The 19,861-nt window shown below is 35.9% G+C and overlaps 1 protein-coding gene across 4 annotated transcripts in view; it reads left to right on the forward strand.

Annotated features, from left to right (window-relative positions):
* The window catches only part of SCAPER (S-phase cyclin A associated protein in the ER), a 358,776-nt gene that overhangs the window by 173,881 nt on the left and 165,034 nt on the right, over positions 1-19,861 (forward strand). For all 4 annotated transcript variants that reach the window (XM_074966056.1, XM_074966057.1, XM_074966059.1 and 1 more), the window contains exon 22: positions 14,898-15,034. In XM_074966056.1, the coding sequence (XP_074822157.1) occupies positions 14,898-15,034 (137 nt within the window). The remainder of the gene's footprint in view (positions 1-14,897; positions 15,035-19,861) is intronic.

Genomic DNA, 19,861 nt, shown 5'->3' on the forward strand with positions numbered 1-19,861 from the left:
AAATATGATGCTAGGTTATGTGAAAAAATAAGGAATACTGAGAAGTTTTATTTAAATATGTAATAAAATCAAGAACAAATGTTCTTGTGATAGTATGATTTAAAAGGATACTTTAAAGACCCCTTTAAAATTTGGCAAATATATGCTCTAAGTGATTATACACAAGTTAGGGACTGTTCCTCCTGACATGGGTAATAAATATGGAAAACTTTTTTATTTTCTGGAATTACAGTTTATTTTGAAACAGGTAAAGGTACTATATATTTTAATCCAAAGTACAGATGTGAACTTCAGAATTGGTACTGATTTTCTGAAATGTACATTTATACTTTATAACCGTTTTTAAAACCAATTTTCTGATGATTGGTTTTAATACAGATGAAGAATTACAGACAGCGCCATGATTGTGTTCTAGGGTAATAAATATTATTTCTTGCTTATCTTTCTAGTTTGGTTAGCTATAACACTGAGCCAAGACATAGCATTAAAACCACAATTTGAAAGCCTTAGAGATAGGGTTCAGAAGAGCATCCGAAGTCAGATACTTCACCAAATCTCCTGTATCTGCAGAATTGGAGTAGAAATCTTGTAAGAATGCCTTTTTATTTCCAAACTTTCTGGTTCAAGTCAGGCTGGAAGTAACACACTGGCACTTCAGCTTCTGATCATAGCCTGAATCCCGAGGGGAATGAAAATGAAAAATAATGGGAGAAAAAAAATTAAACTTTTTCAATTTCCAAAAAAGGGTCAGTTTGGCTTGGGTTTTGGGTGAAGATCCAATAGTGGGAGCAATGTCAATTTATCTGAACTGGTTAACTCATGCATAATGGAAATAAGCTAACTATGCAGTATATTACATTAGATGGAAAATGTACTATATGTCAGAAAGGTCAAACATACATATTGGTCAAACATATATATTCAGGGCCAGATTGTGGCATTTGACAGCCCTCTTTGGTGTTAGTGCATAGTGCATACTCCAGAGATCCTGGTGCACAGGAGAAGTATGCCCTTTGTGTCATACATTGGGAGAATGCTCTGCAGGCACTGCCCACCCTCCAGGCCCAGCCAATTTGTGTGGCTGGGGGGGCCCCATAGCCCACTTCTTCCCTGGCTTTTACTTTCATTTTTAGGAGGCAGTTTGTGCACCAAGAGTGCTAGGGAGCAGTCTCTATGCTTAGGAGTATAAGAAATTCAATTGTTGCTGCCTCTCTGCAGCAGATGCAAGACTCTTAATACTTCTCCCTTTCTGCCTTGCTCAACTTGAGAATCTCCAGATACAATATGACCCTAAGGATAAATCCTTAAGTAAGTCTTGTCCCGTGAAACATTCCATAAAAGAATAACACTCTTCTAATTTTTGTTTTGATTCTTTTAGAGTAAAAGGCCTTTGGGCCAAAAACTCTCCTGTTTGTTTAGTACATTTTACTTATTGACAATTCTGTTTGAATATACATTGCTATATAAGTAATAGTCCTACCATAAATATTTTTCAAGTTAGTTATTTGCTGGCTCAATCCTCTATCATGACTTTACCAAGTGATTTTAAAATGTCTTTGTTTAAAAGTACATGCATTAATGTGTATCACTTTGTCCTTTTCCCCATAAGGCCCAAACATAAACATAAACATGGCCCAACTTTTATGAAATGTGGTATCCTGTGTTTTAGGCACTTTATATGTGTTTCTGTATTTATTTTTGTCCTTCTGTATCAACAATTCATGAATCATTTTATATATTTTTGTTGCAATATAATGTTTTAAATTGCAGTTCTTCAGAATTTGTCACACAGCTATATAAATAGAGTTTACACACCATAAGCCAAATTTAGGAGTGGCGTACGGTGGCATAAACCATTGCAGAAAGGTGTGACTGCTGTTCCTGTGTGGGTGCACATGCCCAAATGCATACTTGGAGACGTAGGAAGTACTGCAGTGCTACCTGAACAGGAGGTATAGACTGGACAGTCAAAAGTTGTTTTTTTCATACAGTGAGTCTGTGGAGAAGCTCATATCAGTGGAATTCCTTTAGGGTGCTGGTGCAAACTACAGCTTTAATTTTTCTACCATCCTTGGCCATAGAAACCTCAACAGAAGGCGGAGGTGGGAAACCTCTGCCTCTTAGAGGATTATTTCTTCTTAAATATAGTCAGCTTAGCTTGTGTTACACCTCCCAGTGCCTAGCTGCACTGAATTTGTCCCTAAACATACTGTAGAAAGGGTATCTATAATTTGTTATTGTGCCCATCACTTCTTTTTTTAGATCTGCATGCTAATTCTCACCATCTCTTTGTTCGTGTTTGGCAGTCAAATATTAGAAAAGCCAAAAGTGAGAATATCAGACTTTTATCCTCAGTAATGCAACGCTGAAAGGGTATATATTAATGAAAAAGAAAGACATGTTGAGGATGTTGGCATGTCTTGATTCTTCAGCATAGAAATAAGATGAAGTGCTAGTTATGTAAATTACTCCGATTTCCTCTACTACTATTTCTAATAATTTTAAGTGCATTTGCTATTTTTGTTGATTTCCTGACACTTTTCTAATTCAGAAGATAAATACTATATGTGCTGTAGTTCGATATATTTTTAAAATTTATTTAAATACTTAAAATATCATTAAAACACTGACTTTCACAGTGAGATTTTTAAATAACATTTAAAGATTTTATTTATTAATAAGGGGGAGAGGTAGAAAGAATTGTCTGCTTGTTAAAGGCCCAGCACTACTTACATATTCAAATTCTAGTTCATATAAGGTGCATTTAGATCAGCAAAATTGGACACACAAATCACAACGTAATGTAGCTTTTCAGTATTGCGTACGACTGTCATTTGCTACTTTGCCTGTTCCAGATGCTCTTTCTTTATCAGTAGTCCCTGCCTTGGCAGCTTTTGCAGGATCCCTTTTCTGGTCAGCTTTAGTTACTGTTAGGACCATGTACCTCATGGAGGTAAAGGAGTCTTCTCCAGCTAGTGGAAGATCAGATAGAAGATGCACCCTTTGGGCGGGTTCGTCTGTGAAGTCTTCAGTGCCCTCTATTTACTTCCTTGGCACACCAATAGACTCCTTTGAGGAGCCTCAAGTATTAATCCTGTAATGCCTGTCAGGCCAGAAGGACTACTCCAGATGCAACTTATTTCATGTGCTATTCAACAACACCAAGCTATTCATGGAAGCCCTACTCAGCCATCAGGAGATGACATTTTATTATCTCTTACTGCTCTTGGTACTGCCACAGCTCAGAGCAGCTCTGGTTGTTCAAATTCATGTGAAAATATTATACTTGTATTAATCCTGACCTTGCTTTACCATATCAGTTCAACTTTGACATTTTGCTTTCCTGATGTTGCTTTAAATACCAATGTTGTTCATTAACGTTGTCTTTTTTTCAAAAGCTAGATTGATTATAAATAAAATTATTTCTAATACACAATATAATAACTGAACTTTCACTTCAGTTGACTTGGTCGACACTTAAGAATATAATAATCTTCCTATGCATATGCATAATTCTCATCAACACCAATAGAAGACATCAATGAATATCAAAGGTGAATCTACTGTGTATTATGTGTGGACAGTCTTTATTCAGTTTTCAGGTTGGTGGGATTTTTTTGGTTTGGGAGATTTTTTTTGTGGGGGTGATGGGGTTATTGTACCAAACAGTCTTTCAGGAGTAATGGAACGCCATTATGACACAAAATACATTTAACAGCCTACTGTAGGTCAACACCCAGTATTAATCAGCAGTTTTTCTAGATACTGGCCATTGCCAGTTGTCAATAAATGCCTGGGTTGCTATCATGTGTTGTATGAAGTGACTGTTAATTGGAAAGTTTATTCTCCAGCTGCTGTATTTCACATGAATGAACAAGGGTCAGAATCTGGGTTATGATATGGTTTAATTCATCTGAACTGCATCCTACTTGAATATATAATGTCTCCACATTTTGTAGTACTTACTTCATTTTTTTATAGAGAAGTTTTGTAATTGTATATTATTTGGATTCTAACAGAATCATGTGATTTCATCAAATAATATTAGTAATACTGTAATAACTGTAATATAACTTTTCAGATATGAAATAAAAAGTGGGGGAGGGGAGATTGTGTGGAGAAGAATACCTGCCTGTGAGAAGTGCCTGATCAGCTGAAAGCCTTATAGCTACTAGATCTGAAATCCACTGGATAGTTGTTCAGTTTCATGCCGCGCTTTTGCATCAGAGAAGGCGATATCCAGCAGGAATGTGATTTCTTGGGTGACCTTAACCTCTTCTGGTTTTAGCAGTAATGGTTTTGTCAACTCAGTTTCTCATGCAGTTTGTGGACAAGGCACATCTGCTGCATTTTGGAAAGTTACAAAACTGCCAATGATTGAAAGTCTGAACAGCGGGGAGGGAATTTCTCTGTGGATCAGTTGGTCTGTCTTACTTATTTATGTCTAATTCTTCTAGTCTATGATTTTTTATTGCAATCCTAATAGAATTCTTTCAGTTTAAGGCATCAGGTCCTGAAATTGCAGCATTTAAAAACATTCTAAAGTTTACACTGCAGGATGATGCAATTTTTAAAATATTTTTTTTTTACACTTTTGCACATTACAAAGAGAACATGTTGTGGGTCTCTGTTCATGACTCGGGTCATCCTGATAATTTATTAATCCAGTGGGCATTAAAACATCATTATGTTTATTATATAAGGCCCCGATCCATCATTACATTGATTTTATATTAGTTTTATAATTTATGTATTTATTGTAGTTATTGGTTGCTTTTCCTCTCTGTCATCCCTTCACCTTGTAAATTATGTCAATTTAGTCTGAAACACTGGGCCAAATGCAGGGGTAGATTACACATTGGTAAGTGGCTGTCAATCTAACAGTCAAAGCTGTTGTAACGTACACCTTGAGGGGTCTGGAAAAAAAGTTACACCAATTTAGTCTCCATTTAGATGTATATAGATTTCTTTATCATCACCTTGTCCCTTATGCTTTTATTTTCTTCCTTCCTTCCTTTGGAAGGGTGGGACAAAGGGGTTAGGGGTGATGATGGTTTTTGGATCCTTATGTGAAGTTAGTGCCTACCTTTGTAGGTATTGTCTGCCATAGGGAATTTTGCAAAACAAATCCCCACTGGAGCCCCAGTGTAGACAAATTCATCAAAGTTTTTGATGAATCAGTGTTAATATTAGTGGAAAATTCTGTGCAAAAATCCCTTTTGTAGACACCTCTTTAGTTACCTTCAAAATCTAAGAGGGAACATAACTTGTACTCACAGCTATAAAAAAAAAAACACAAAAGAAAATTAACTGAAAAGAATGCCACAATAAAATTGAATAGATAAATCTAAACCTTGCAACTTAAGACCTAGATAATAAAACATGAAAATACAATACCTCAAATACAATTACAAAATTGCTAAATGTGTAAATTGCAAAATTATATGTGTATACCCAAAAAGAAAAAATACCAAACTTACTAATATTTTAAAAATTTGTTTAAATGAAAAAGGTAGTCGGGGGTGTGTGTGTGTTTGTTTTAAAACGTTAGATCTGATTTTTTTTGAAAAAAACAATCTTCTTCTCCCATAATAAGACCAGTCCTCAACCTCTCACTCAAGCTATTCCACTTGCGCAACCCATCAATTTTACTGAACGTTGCCAAAGTAAGGAAGTCAGGATCAAGCCCAGAGATTTTATAACAGATTATTTTTAAAAAACAGTATGTAATTTTACTATAATCTCTTGATTTTCTTCTTGTGAAAATCTGTGATTTTTGTGATCTGTTTGTTTGTGATTAATTTCCAAAATGGCCAGAGGACTGAAAGTGAGGGAAACTTTCATCATTTCCTTCTTATGAAGAATTCAGTGATCATAATAAGTATGCTGAAGCCTTTCTGTTTATTCCCAGGGCATGGATATCAAAACTATTATGTAATGTGATCTTGAAGAGCACTGAGAGTAGTGGCATACAAATGAAAACACTTTGCGATACAGTATACCTTACATTTTTTTAAAATCATCTGTTCCTACCATAACTTTGGTAAAATTGTATAAAAGTCCCTAGAAAGAAACAGGAGTGTTTCTAGTCTATTGAGTTGTTGAACAGACACTAACAAAAGAATATTGAGTAAAAAAGTGTATTGGCCAGATTTAAAGTAAAACAGAGTTGATTGATTTCAATAGGATTACTTGCAGAATAAGATACTAAGTGTGTGTAAGGAAGGCAGAACCTGACCATAATGTTTGTGGAATGTTTCAGTCTTTTGTTCGGGGTGGGAAATGGTAATTATTTTTACTTATTTATAGCCCTTGTTTCCAGATAGCATTGGTACTTTTGAGAATGCGTGCAGATAGAATTCACATCAGTGACATTAAAATTATAAAACGTGTAGCAACATCAAATTTTTAGTAGATGTGAATACCAATCTTAATAGCATAAGATTTCATTTGAAAATATTTTTAACATAATCACAGAGTTTATACTGGCTTGATTCTACAAAGGGCTGGAGATTTATTGATGCACTAGGATCTTGGGGCACTCATTATCTCTCCGTTGCAGAATCGGCCCTGTAGTCCTTTATACCCTTGTATTGCTGTAGAAAACATATATTAATCCTCACAACGCCCATGTGAGATAGGTAGGTAGGTAAGTAAGTATATCTCTTATTACATCTAACATTTACTTAAAGAAGTGTTTTTGGCAAGAAGTAAATAAAATGCCAAACAATTACCATGTATTGTCTTGATTAGAGATCAAACTGTGGGACTCCATAATGTAAATATTGATTGCTAAAATAAAAACTTTAAGAAGATTAGTCCAATTTACTTGTTAAGTACTGTACTGTGTAGGGCCCAATCTTTCAAACACATATATATATACACACACACACACACACACACACACGCTGATAAGCATAGGTGTTTGAAAGATTGGGCCCTATGCAGTACTTAGCAAGTAAATTGGGGAGGGGGAGGGTGTGTGTGTATGTATATATGTATATATACATACACACATATCTGTCTATCATCCCATTGACTTCAGTGGAATACTCATACAACTAAAGTTACATGCCTAATTGTTTTCAGGATTGCAGACTTAGTATGATTTAGTGTGGTTATGTGGACTTTAGAATTACATTATTTCATACAAATATTACAAGTTTAGCAGGACCTTAGAGAAAATATTCTTATACTGTTCTGAAGCATGATATAACTGCTGTTGGGTCATGGAGTAGTGTTATTCAATACTATCTGAGCTATTAGTTGTACTTGTTTCACACCTGAAAGGTGCTAAATCTGCCTAGTACGATAATCCTACACTTTGATCTGTACCTTCAAGAAGTGACAGTTATTTGTGACACAAGCTGTTATTACTCTAGTTTTATTTTAATCAGCTGTAAGGATGAAGTTTGATATTAATCCAAACTGCCACAATTGAAAGTTGAGAACTCTGAGAAACATACTCTGCTAAGGTGCTTGAGTTCATTTGTACAGCATGTTTTGTAGCCATCCTATGTTGTGCTATTGACAGCTGAGACCTTTTTTGGCCCTCACAAGATGATAAATGAATAAGCTTGTTGAACTCTGTAGTTCTCTTTGAGTCATCTGTTAAGCTATAGATTAGATCAGGAAAGAGACATTAGACCCTGCAAAGGCGATACAAGGCTTTGTCTCATTCATCATTCCCACCTATCAGAAATCTGTGTTTGTAATTGTCATTGAGTGGCATGGGGACAGCTGGTTTACTCTCATTTTATATCTGAATGAAGATTGCCTGATCTTTTATTTTATATGCTGTCTGTTTCAAAGCAGAGAATTAGCTTCATTTTGCTCCTACTGTCACTTTAACGGGTACAAGTAAATTGATTGTAGGTCTGATAAACACACGAATCAGTTTCACACCTGTAGAGTCATAAGTTAGAAAAGTTTAATCTTTCAAATAATTTTTAAAACCTCATGAATAACAGAAGATATAATTGTCTTGCCACTGTGACTTGTGTGAGATGGCGTAATTAGAAGAAATTATGATAGTAAAATATATTAATTAACAGTTTTAAAAGTTGAGATATCCTACTAAAATTGTTATAATTCTCATTGTTGTTTATTTTATTAATCAAACACCCAAGAATGTGCCAGGCACTGGATGTCTCCATGTCTAATGTGGCAAAACAGCAATATACCAAGTAAGATCCTTAGTTTTCTTAAAATGAAAAAAATTGACATCAACAAGCCATGGGGGCCATAGAGACGCATTGATGAGACTTGTGGCCACAGAGTTGGTTCAACACTGATGGCTGGCTTCTCCCTGTATATGATGCTTATGCCTTCTGAACACTAGCAGAAGCTGAAGAATCTTAAGTCACCTTTCCTTTCACCACAACAGTCAGGAACTGACTAGAAGGGCAGTGAGTGTGAGAGTTTGATACACAGCACTGGAGACTGACTCCTGCTCCACTCTTCTATTGCTTCCCTTCAAGACCAAGTCATCAGGAGTTTGAGGAGTTTTGCCACTCTTGTGCTAGGGAACTGAGACTCAAGAGGGCGAATCCTGTCGAAACATCCTCAGGGAAGCAGAGTTGCAGGCCACTGGTTTTTCCCTTTTCAGGGATGTTTACAGGGGTATAGCTAAAATTAATAGGGTGAAATTTAGGAAAAGAATATTCAAGCTTGAAAATCAGGGGAAACATCCAAATAATGAGACCTGTTAGTGAGTGGAATAGTATACTGTAGGGAAGTGGCAGAAATCATGTTGCTTGTATAATCAAGAATGACAAAGCACTGAAAAATATATATAACCCTAAATATATTAATTTTTCTTTTGTTAAATGTATGTACCATAATATACACAGGATGAGCAGTATGACCAGCTTAACATTGCATTACTTACCTTTTAGAATTTCCTGAGACTGGTGTACTTGATTTCTTACTCATAATATTGGTTTAATATTCACTTTGCATACATATGATTTAAGATAGAAACTTCAAGCCTTATTTTGATTTTGCTAGGCTAGATTGTACTGTAATGTTTTACAAAAATTAAACAGCCTTTTTCCAGGAAATGTCACAAAGATTTATTTAGTTTTTAACAGGCATACATTTTTCCTGAACAAGTAAGAGAAAATATGATCAGTTGTTTTCTGGAAAATACTATCTGTATTGCTATAGAATTAGGCGCAGAATGTTTTTTCCTCTAGTTGTTTTTATTTATTAGTTTCAGTTTTTTTTATTTTTATTTCAGTTTTTAATGACATTTTAAAAAAGGACAGGACATCTTATGATTATGATTATGATAATTTTCAAGGTTTAATAATAAGTAAGCAGTTTCTCATTTATTTTATCCTTCAAAATGTGTATAGTACCATACAAGAAGCAAAAAATAGAGAAGCCTTACTATATTAATAAATGTAATACAAATAATATAGAAACTGAAATTGATGCATCTAGTTAATTTCATGTTCCTCCTTGCCTTAGACTGATTAGCTCAAATTAAATTTTGCTTTAATCAGCTCAAGCAGGTAAGATGCAATATGGGGATCTGAGATCTCTAGTAGTTGCAATAAAAATACTTTTGAGTGACTTCTGGAGCGTATGAATATATATTTTAATCACATTTTGAAGCAGAAGTAGATCTAGAATTATACAAATAATTGAGTCACATGTTACTGATAATAGAATTTGTTTTTACCTTTTTCTTTTAAAAAAAAAAACCTAGGAAATTACATTAAAAACTACATTAAAGAGTTATCATTTTGGTTGCAAAAGCCAAATTTTTGAAAGTTAGGAAATGATAGTTTATGATTGTCTGTGCAACCTTAATTCAGCCCCCTTGTGCATCTGTATTATGATGCATGCTTTAATTTACATGATCAAATACTATTTTTTTTCTACAAGGCCTTATTAAATAAAGAAGATAAATGCAGAATTCCTCATAACTTAAGCTAAACCAGTTTAAGGCACTCGTCAACTGAAATAAGAGTGACCAGTCAGGGGCGTTGCACTGATTTAAGTAAATCAGTTTTTAAACCAATTTCGTTAAATCAGTACAGTTTTCTCATGTTGACAAGCCCAAAGACATTCTGGAAGAATCAGAAGAAGGTATTATCTCAGATGATGTTATTCAGCAATGGAAATTTAAATTAAAGATCGTATTTATAAATGGCAAAGGATCTGTGTGATGGGGTTTCCTTCTTAATGTATGAAAATCCAGTTTGAATTGTTATTGATTTCCACATGTCCTTTTGAAGGTGGCAAATCATGTGTATATGCACACACTATGGTTTTCAAAGAAAGCTTTTGGTACTTGTAGTGGGGTGGTCACCCTGCTCCTGCCCTGAAGGGGTTAAAACAGCTCTGGGAGAGGACTTCCCTGGGGGAGCCAATAGTAAAAGCAGCCCTGAAGAGGGCTGTGGCTGGAAATAAGGGGAGTGAGAATAGCTGGGGGAAGCTGATTGTGTAGCTCAATCAGGGCCCAGCTAGCCCTTATAAGAGAGCTGTGGGCCAGAAGCAAAGGAGTCTCACTCTAGCCCTGGAGTGGGAAGGGCTAGCTGCCTGGGAGTAAGCTACCTGAGCTGGAGCAGTCCTGGGGTATAGGGCAAGGGAGCTGGGGAGCTCCAGCTTGGTAAACCCCCAGGCTGCAGGCCTTAATGAAGGCCTATGAAAAGGTACTGGGGCTGCAGAGGGGTGGCCTGAGGATAGGCAAAGGCAGCAGGTCCTAACCCCTTGCCAATGATGAGTGGCAATTACAGACTGCAGTCTGCCCCAGTGAGTGGGGGCTAGATGATGACTGGCAGTAGCCACTGAGGCAAGGTCAGTTTAGAGGGTTGGGGATTCCCCTGGGAGGGGAGACCCAGAGCGTGGGGGTACTGCTGGGGCAGAACCCCGAGGTAAAGGGGCAGCAGGGTCCAGGAGGGACACGGGGGCCAGCGGCAGGTGAGACACTGGCCTGCAGAGGGTGCGCCGAAGGCTGGAAAGAGCTAATTCCTGGATGACCAGCAGGAGGCGCTGTGCTGGTGAGTTGTCACTTCACTACAGTGCTCAATGGACAATTCTTACAAAACTGGGAACACTTGCAATAGAACTGCTATGCTCAGCCTATTATTCCCATTCCCTGGAGCACGCTATTCATAAACTGTTCTGTACAGCAATTAAAATAACCTTCTGGATTGTGTGAATTACTTAAAATAAACATTTTGCTTTTTTTATTGTTAAAGCAAAATATGTGTTATGATATTGACTTTTCATGCATGACATTTGATAAAAACTGAGCTATCTCACAATGTGGCTGCTCTTAGGAGGAAAACTGTAGCTTACAGGGTGACTGGAGTTGTTTCACTGAAATGCACATTTGAGTATGAAAGACAAATAACATTCCTTTCAATAAATTATAACTCTGTAAATGGTGAATATTTTCTCACCATTTAAACAAAATTAACAAAGTTTAGAATAATTTGATAAAGTGTTGAGGTCTTAAACCTTAGCATGAATTATTTCATTTAATACAGTGAATTATGTTGGTAGGCCAGAGCTTTGATCTTATGTGGCCAGAAAAGTTAATTCAGAGAAGAAGAAAGTTATCAGCTTTGATGAGATCATATCTGCATTGGTATCAGGTTTTTAAATTGTTGGACAAAATAATTACCCATCCCCTTTTTCCTGGAGACACACACCCTTATCTTCCCCTCCATGCCAGAACTATTAATTCTCCAGTGGTTGGTTCAGTTACATTTCTGGATCCTTTTTGCTGCTGGAGGAAAGTATATGGGTTAGAACACAATGAAGATTTGAGCCCCATAAATTCAACTGGACTCAGAGGGAGATACAAAAACTCTAAAATGAACTAAACTGGATTGTCTGTACATAAAAAATGACACAGTTGGGGGAAAGAAGGAAATACATCTTTTATCCATAGCCACCAATGATGTTGTGAAGTGTTGAATTAAACATGGGTTAACAGGAACTGTAGAAATGTTATGAATTATTTTTCAGATTGACATCTGTCCTGTGTACATGCAAATGGTAGTAAATGAGTATAAGGTACACTGTTACTCCCCTCCACCCACCACCCATACCTTGGCTCCACCTTTCAACATGCTAGTCAGTGCACTGAGGACATTTACTGTACCAGCTCTAATGCTGGCACAGCATATGTCTCTTCTGAAGCAGGGAGAACGGTGAGGCAGATGGTGACTCAGAATCTGCTTCAGGTCTGCTCCTGGAGCAGTGTAACTACACACCACCCATAACTGGAATTTGTGGCAAACCCATAATTGGCCCCTTTATATTTATAGGGTATGTTCTTGAGGGACTTTAAAGGCTGGTTTTTTTTATTATATGTTAACCTTTTTGGAATAATTTTGCTCTCCCTCACAGCACCAAAAATTTTGGAGTTGGGATTAATTTTATTAAATGGTGTGTAGAAAACAGGTTTTTTTATTTTTCTAACTGGACTTGTTCTGATATGTATTTCACTTTCTATATTTGCAATTTTTTTTCAAACGTTTTAGGTATGTACATTTATAAGAAGTTTTAAAAGGCTTTCAGTAAAAAAAAAAAAAAAAAAAAGTGAAAAATGCCACAAATTTAATTGAAAATATTAACTCAGTTGAATATGCAATCATGAAATATAATAAAACTTATTTTAATGTGGGACCATAAGAAATGAAATATCAAATCACACCAGTGGTCCATCTGACTCAGTATTCCCTCTGATGGTGGCCAATGCAAGATGCTTGCAAAGAAAGTGCAAGAAAAACCCTGCAAATAGAGAGAGCCCAATCCAAAGCCCATTGAAGTCAAAGGAAGGACTCCCATTTACTTCACTGGGTTTTGGATTAGAGCCTAATGGAATAATTTGCTCCTAAGGAAAATTTCTGTGTAATCCCCATCAGTTAGTGATTGGCTTATGTCCTGAAGTGTTTATATTCCTTCCAAACTTTTTTCCTGAATATTTGATGTTTATACTCAAATATGATAAGATGTTTCCCAGCCAGTAATAGTTTACACATAAAAATACAAGTACGTCTTTAGGTTATATTAGAATTATACAGGAAGGATCTGTACGCATGATAGAGCAAGGGTGGTCTGGGGTTCAATAGTTAAGTTTCAGAGAGCATGATTGAGCATTGGGAAAACTTAGAAATCTAGGGAATAGGTTTTATTTGTTTTGTTAGAGAAAGATTAAAGAGTAGTTGGCTTGGGAGAAAAAATGCATATTGAGAGGGGCTATGAAGAGAGTCAATTAAGCAAGAAGGGAACAGCATGGGAGAAGGATCTGCTACTGACTGTGAACTCACAAGTTGGGACAAAAAGAAATCAAGTATCAGGCAAATGAAGAAAAAAAATTGGAGAATAGAAAGAGATGGGGTTGGGGAGAAAGAAGAGATATCAAAAAGAAAATCTTCCATGGAAGACAACAAAAAGAGATTTTGTAGTATACTCTGAAACGGACAGAAGGCTTGGGAAAATTTGCTGATGGGTTAATGTTTCTGGGAAAGGGTGAGGTGACAAGAGACCCAATTTTTGACGTATCAAATTCAGAAAGAAAATGACCAAGGAAAGGTGACATTGAGAAGAGAAGAAGGCCCTAGGCTGAATGACTCATGTTTTGAGGGTTAAATACATTAAGAGATAATTCATTCCTGCTGGAGAAGAGACAGCTGTACCCCACTGGCAGTGACCTGAGGAAGACCGTTAGCAGTGTTTGCACCACTGCGATCCCTGGGCAGCCTTAACTATCTGTGAACAATCCCACATTCAGAAACTGCATAAGGCATTCAGCACATTCTCTGATTGACCCGGACGTGCCCCATCCTGGCCAATCCTGATAAGTTTTGGACCTACACTGGCCAGGATCATAGACAGAGCAGGGGTTACAGACACTTCTGTGCCATTGCTGCCCCATTCTAAGTAGATTTTCCAATACTACGGTCCCTGCCACCACAAGATATGCAGGGAACCCCAGTGATTATCCCACGGCTGAATCTGTTCCTAAATCTTCTGTCTGAACCTCAAAATGCACCTTAGGTATGTGGAAATGTTAATATCTTTTATTGGTTACAAAATTACCAATTATTTATTTTAGTGATATATTGACAGATATCCATAACAGATGCATTATGGCTGTTTTCGTAGTGGCTAAGATTTTGCTACGAGCAACATATTTTATTGCTTTATTTTGTTTTTTGCTGTGTCTTTATTGGCTTTCCACCCAAAATAAAATAATTAAATAACATTTTTGGTTAATTGAGAATGGTATAACCAGTCTTCACTAGTTGCTATAAGAAATTTAAAACAAACTTCTTTTTCAGTGCTTCATAGAAACATTCATGGATTAAATGTCCCATTACCATTATTAGTTAGCTAGAAAGAAAGAAATTCTGGTTTTGCCGAATATAGGCCCTGATCCTGTAAACATTGAAGCATGTGCTTAATTTTAAGTGTGTGAGGAGTCCTGTTGAAGATAATATAATAATTACAACCAGGTAAGTCAGTGCTGTAAGTGTTTGCAGCATCAACATCATATATGGCTATGTATTTTTCTTGTCATTTAAATTAAGTACTGTGTGTTTTGTTTGCTTTTAACTTATTTTCTTGAGCTAATGTTTACTTGTTCATTGAGTTTCATTTGACCAAAAGGTATGTCTGTGTGTCTTGGGTTTGTAATTATCAGGAAGTGTTTCTAGAAATATTCAGTCATATTACTGGTTTATAAAAGGACAGGTGGCATTGAAAAGATATAAACAAAAGTTTATACATAAACATTTGTTTCTTCATTTTCTCAACCTTTTTAAAAATATTTATCTTTGATGTTCTTTTGATGCAGAATCTTATTTTTCTCACATGCTATAAAAATGAAATACCATTACTTTAAAATATTATTTCAATGTCTTCTGCAGGAGCACCTGTCATTGAAGAAGTACATTGTTGATATTGTGATTGAAAGCTCTGTTCCAGCAGAACCTTTAAAAGATGGAGAGGAGAAGCAAAAAACTAAAAAGAAGGCAAAGAAGTTGAAGTCACGGATGAACTCCAGGTAATGCTAATATTCTTTTAGCTTTTCTCTAAACTTAATCTTTTGTCCTTTAACAGGAATGTTATGGAACACTGAAAAAAAGTGAAAAGTTATTTGCTTCAGAAATGTCTTGAAAATAACACTGATGAGCCTAATTTATAGCCACTTTCTCTGATTGAGAAAGAAAACTGAATATCGATCTGGAGCCCTTGCTTTCACCTGTTAAGAGCTTTTCTCATAATTGGATGCCAGTGCCCTGCCAAAACTGTAGTCTCTTCCAGAATACAATAGTATGTTTAAGTATGTGTAAACCATGCCTATTTTTCTTCTTAGCTATTGATTTTTAAATGAAGTATCAAAGAAAATCAATAGTAATCAACAAATAGAAGCCATCCTGCTATAGTGTCAAATCCCATGGCTGGATTTAATCAATTTTGTTGCCTGTCACAACAAGAAAAAGTTAGAAATATCTTAAAATGGAAAGTGAGTTGTCAGACCTGTAGTTTGTCATTAGCCTAAAAAGTGACATCTGCAGATCAGAATGATGTGCAGGGCATCATTATATCATGAACTGCGGTGTCTGTCTTATAGCTGAAATGTCCCCAACTGAGGTTAGCACAGCTTCAATAGAATATCATAATTTGGATTTCCTTTTTAAAACAAACTTTGCATTTACCTTTTAAAAAAAATTCTAAGCATTCATTAACATATTTTTTCTTATTTTTAATTTTGCTAAGAACGTTATTTGAATAGATTTGTTAAAACAATAGTTTAAATAATATAATAGTTCATTAACATGGCTACGATTAACAATAATGGTAACTGAAATCTTGCACAGATACACTTATTCTGTCTTTTACCATCTTGTTGCCTCAAGTTCTTTCCTTCCCCTTTTGCTCTTTTGTATGATAGATTTTTTTGTCATTGGCATCTTATATATGATCACCAAATTAGAGTTTACTGTTTTACAAGATGAGTGTATTGAAAGTACAGTGTCTACTTTCCTTCAGAGTTTCTGATTGCTGGGGTAGGGAGTTGTTCATATTGCTGATTTACTGTACTCACGGAGTCCAATCGTATATTCCTTTCTCAATTAAAAGTTCCAGTGAATTCACTGAAAAATTTGCCAAAGTCAGGAAAACAGGATCAAGCCAATTGTTTGTTGTTGGCATCAATAACTGAAATATTCTGTCAGTACATCTTGAATTCTAATGTGTCACATGAGTCAGCATATTTGAAAAATATTACCAGTATTTATAATTACATCACTAATAGTAATGTGGTATGATTTTACAGATTTCATTTAATAGGATACTGAAATATGCACTGAAAGCTTCAAAATCTAAAAAAAAAGAAATATATGAAAAGCAAGATAATTAATATTTTTAGTTTCAAGGAGTAGCCAAATAATTTTCTGTTATTTTAGGTCATTTAACTTTGAAAAGAAAAGATAATGGTGAATTTGTATTGAACATTTAACCATAAATTCTTAAATGTAGCCATAAGAGGCTCAGCAAAAATATAATATGTGGTTCAGTCCAATAATAGAACAGAACAAAGATTGTCCCATAAAATTTAAAGCAAAAGCAAAGCCTTAGTAAAATACTTTGCTTATACTCCGTTTGGCAAATTAATTTTAACTGTACAGTTTTTAACTGTAATATTGGTAAACACTGCCTGGATACTCTCCTGAAATCTCATTATTGATGTGGGGGAGAAGGGTTTCCCATATTCAGAACACAAAAGTGGGCTTTATTAGACTAGATGATTAAAGCAGGAGGAAGCAGGAGTCTCAGTGTTGTGAAATACTTTATGAAATGAGTTATGTGATGTCTACCACATTTTTGTCAAACAATAATCCAGTTCTAAGACCACCAAACAGTTGGGAGTCACTATTCAAAACCAGCTCAGAACTTATCTGAAATGTAGATTTAAAGGCCTTATTAACTAACTGGGGAGGGGGACTGGGTGGGAAATGAGGAGCATGGGACAGTAATAATTCATTTAGAATTTCCCAGGAAGTCTTAAGTTGAGTTATCTATGTACCTTATTTCATCATCGTCATGGGAAACTTCCCCTAGGTTTGTAAACTTGGCAATTATGAATGTATTTCAGTTGTTAGAAAATTATAAGATTTTAAATTTGAGATGCAGCTAGTAACTGCACTAAAATAGGTTTGTGTTGCTTTCATGAGATGCTAGATCTTAAATCAGAATATGAAAGCAACCAAGAGCAAAGGTGAATGAAAGGACAAATTGTGATCAATGGGTTATTAGTTCTGTGTAAAAGTTTTGTTGGTCTATTAATAATATTTATAACCCTAAGCCATTAAACTGGTGCTGTAATAACAGCTGATATATATCTAGGTAAATTATCCCAGTTTAATATGTATGTGATGCTATCAAATGAATGCTTGTGTGTGTGCATGTCAGATTGATGGTCAGTGAAAACTAAATAATAAACACTGACAATACACCTGAAGAAACTAATGAAAGAATATGTTTTGTGATTTCTCATTTACAATTTGTTTACAACCTTCCTTTCACAAAAAATTGTTGTGGTGCATATTTTAAGTGAATAATTTTTGGTTTACTTTTCTGGGCCATACTCCAAGTTAGAATGCCTTTGTACTGGATAAGAGACAGGAAACAAAAAGTGAGAATAAATGGTCAGTTTTCATCATGGAAAAAGGTTAACAATGGGATGACTCAAGGTTCCTTACCAGGTCCAGTCATGTTTAATATATTTATTAATGATCTGGAAAGGGGAGAGGGTGAATAACGAGGTAGAAAACCTTTCAGGTGGCACAAATGATATATCTACATTTCAATAAAAAAACCCATGGCACTGAGTCTCAGAGCCCATGTCAATTGACTCAAGTTTCCGAGGCTAAAAATTGCAGTGTAGATGCTTGGGCTGGAGCCCAGGCTCTGAGACCCTGCCCCTCACTGGGTTTCAGAGTCTGAGCCCAAACATTTACACTGCTATTTTTGCCCCTCAATGTGAGCCCTATGCACCCAAGTCAGTTGACCTGAGCCCTGAGACTCACTGCTGCAGGTCTTTTTTTTGTTGTGTAGACGTACCCTAAGTGCTTTAGGTTAGTCAAATCCAGGGAAGACTGGGAAGAACTTCAGAGGAACTTAACTAAGCAAGGTGAATGGGCAAATGAAGTTCACAGTAGATAAATGCAAAGTAGTGATCATTGGAGGGGAAAAATGAACTATTCATATACCTTACAGAGTTCTAAATTAGCTGTGTCTACTCAACAAAGAGACGTGAGCATTACTGACAGTTCAATGAAGACCTTTGCTCATTGTGCAGATACAGTCAAAAAAGCAAAGAAAATGTTAAGATCTGAAAGGATTGTAATGGAGAATAATATGGTAAATATAACAATCATATCAATGATATGCCGTCATCTGGAACCTTGTGTGTTGCACTGGTGGTCACATTGCAAAAAAGAATATTACATAATTGGTGGGGGTTATGGGGGAAGCAGTTCAGAGAAGGGTGATGAGAATGATTGGGGCATGAAAAAGATGTTGTATGAAGAGAAATGGAAAAGATTAGAATTATTTGCGTTACAAAGGAGATAAATAAGAGGGGACATGATAAAAGTATATAAAATGATTAATAGTATGAAGAAGGTAGATTGTGAACGTCTGTTCTCCCTGTCTCATAACACAAGAATAAGGGGACATTCAATAAAATCAAAAGATGGCGATTTGTAACTGATCAGAAGGAAATACTTTTCACTCAATATGGAATTAGACTGTGAAACTCATTGCTACTGGCTACCATTGAAGCCAATATTTTAGCATGATTCAAGGGAGAGTTGGACATTCATAGGGGTATCCAGAGTTATAATAGTTAATCCTAAAAGAGTTTTGGAAGGAATATAAAACCTCATTCTTCAGGCTTAAAGCAAAGAATGACTATTAGCAATTAGGATGACACCTTACTGGGGGGCAGATTATCCTGTATTTGCCTACTGTGGGGTTTCAGCACCTTCCTCTAAAGCAATTTATGATGGCCACTGTCAGAGAAGGATCACAGATCTGATCACTGGTCTGATCACCTAAAGAAGTGGCTGGATTTTCCTTTCTGAAAATCTGAATGACTTGCCCTATGTCAGAGACTGAGTCTGCTGCAGAGCTAGGAGTAGAGCTCAACAGTCCTGAGCAGCAGCCTTACCTAACCCAAACATCACTTCTTTTCCACTTTAGTTTCTTCATATGCTGTCATTTTCTCTCTGAATAGAAGTCAATGTAGAGTTTTTCTAATGGATCCAAAGCTGAATTTTCTAGCTACTCTGTTGGGTATTTCTTTCACAGTAGGGCTCTGACTGTAAAAAGTGAGAATTTAAATTTTCTGTATCACCATAGTGTCTAAATTTGTTTTAACAAATATATTAAATGTTAATGAATCGCTGCAATGAATCCTGTCTTAGGTTGATGAACTGATGATGGTTATCATCTGTTGGCCCAGTCCAGCTGGAGCCACACTAAGCAGTGGTAAAGAAGTATTGTCTCAAATTTTCCTTTACTTTGGCATGTGGCCAATGTAAACAAGAATACTTTTAAGTGTCTAAACAGGTTTACGCTATTGAGTCCTGCTTACATTTCCCAAAATAAAGCAGACATTCATAGAGGGATTTATTTTAGAGTTGTATGTCTCATGAGGTACATTGTTATAGTACTGTCATTAGTGTTTCATAGAAGATTTAATTGGATCCTCAAATGTAATGGACATTTTGAATGTTAATTATAATGCTTGTGATAAATTTGTCTTTTGATCCTTTAGACATGTCAAAATTAGTAATGTTTTCATCTAGTCCTGCAATGACAT

The sequence above is a fragment of the Natator depressus genome, chromosome 10 (assembly GCF_965152275.1).
Source record: "Natator depressus isolate rNatDep1 chromosome 10, rNatDep2.hap1, whole genome shotgun sequence".
NCBI lineage: Eukaryota > Metazoa > Chordata > Testudines > Cheloniidae > Natator > Natator depressus.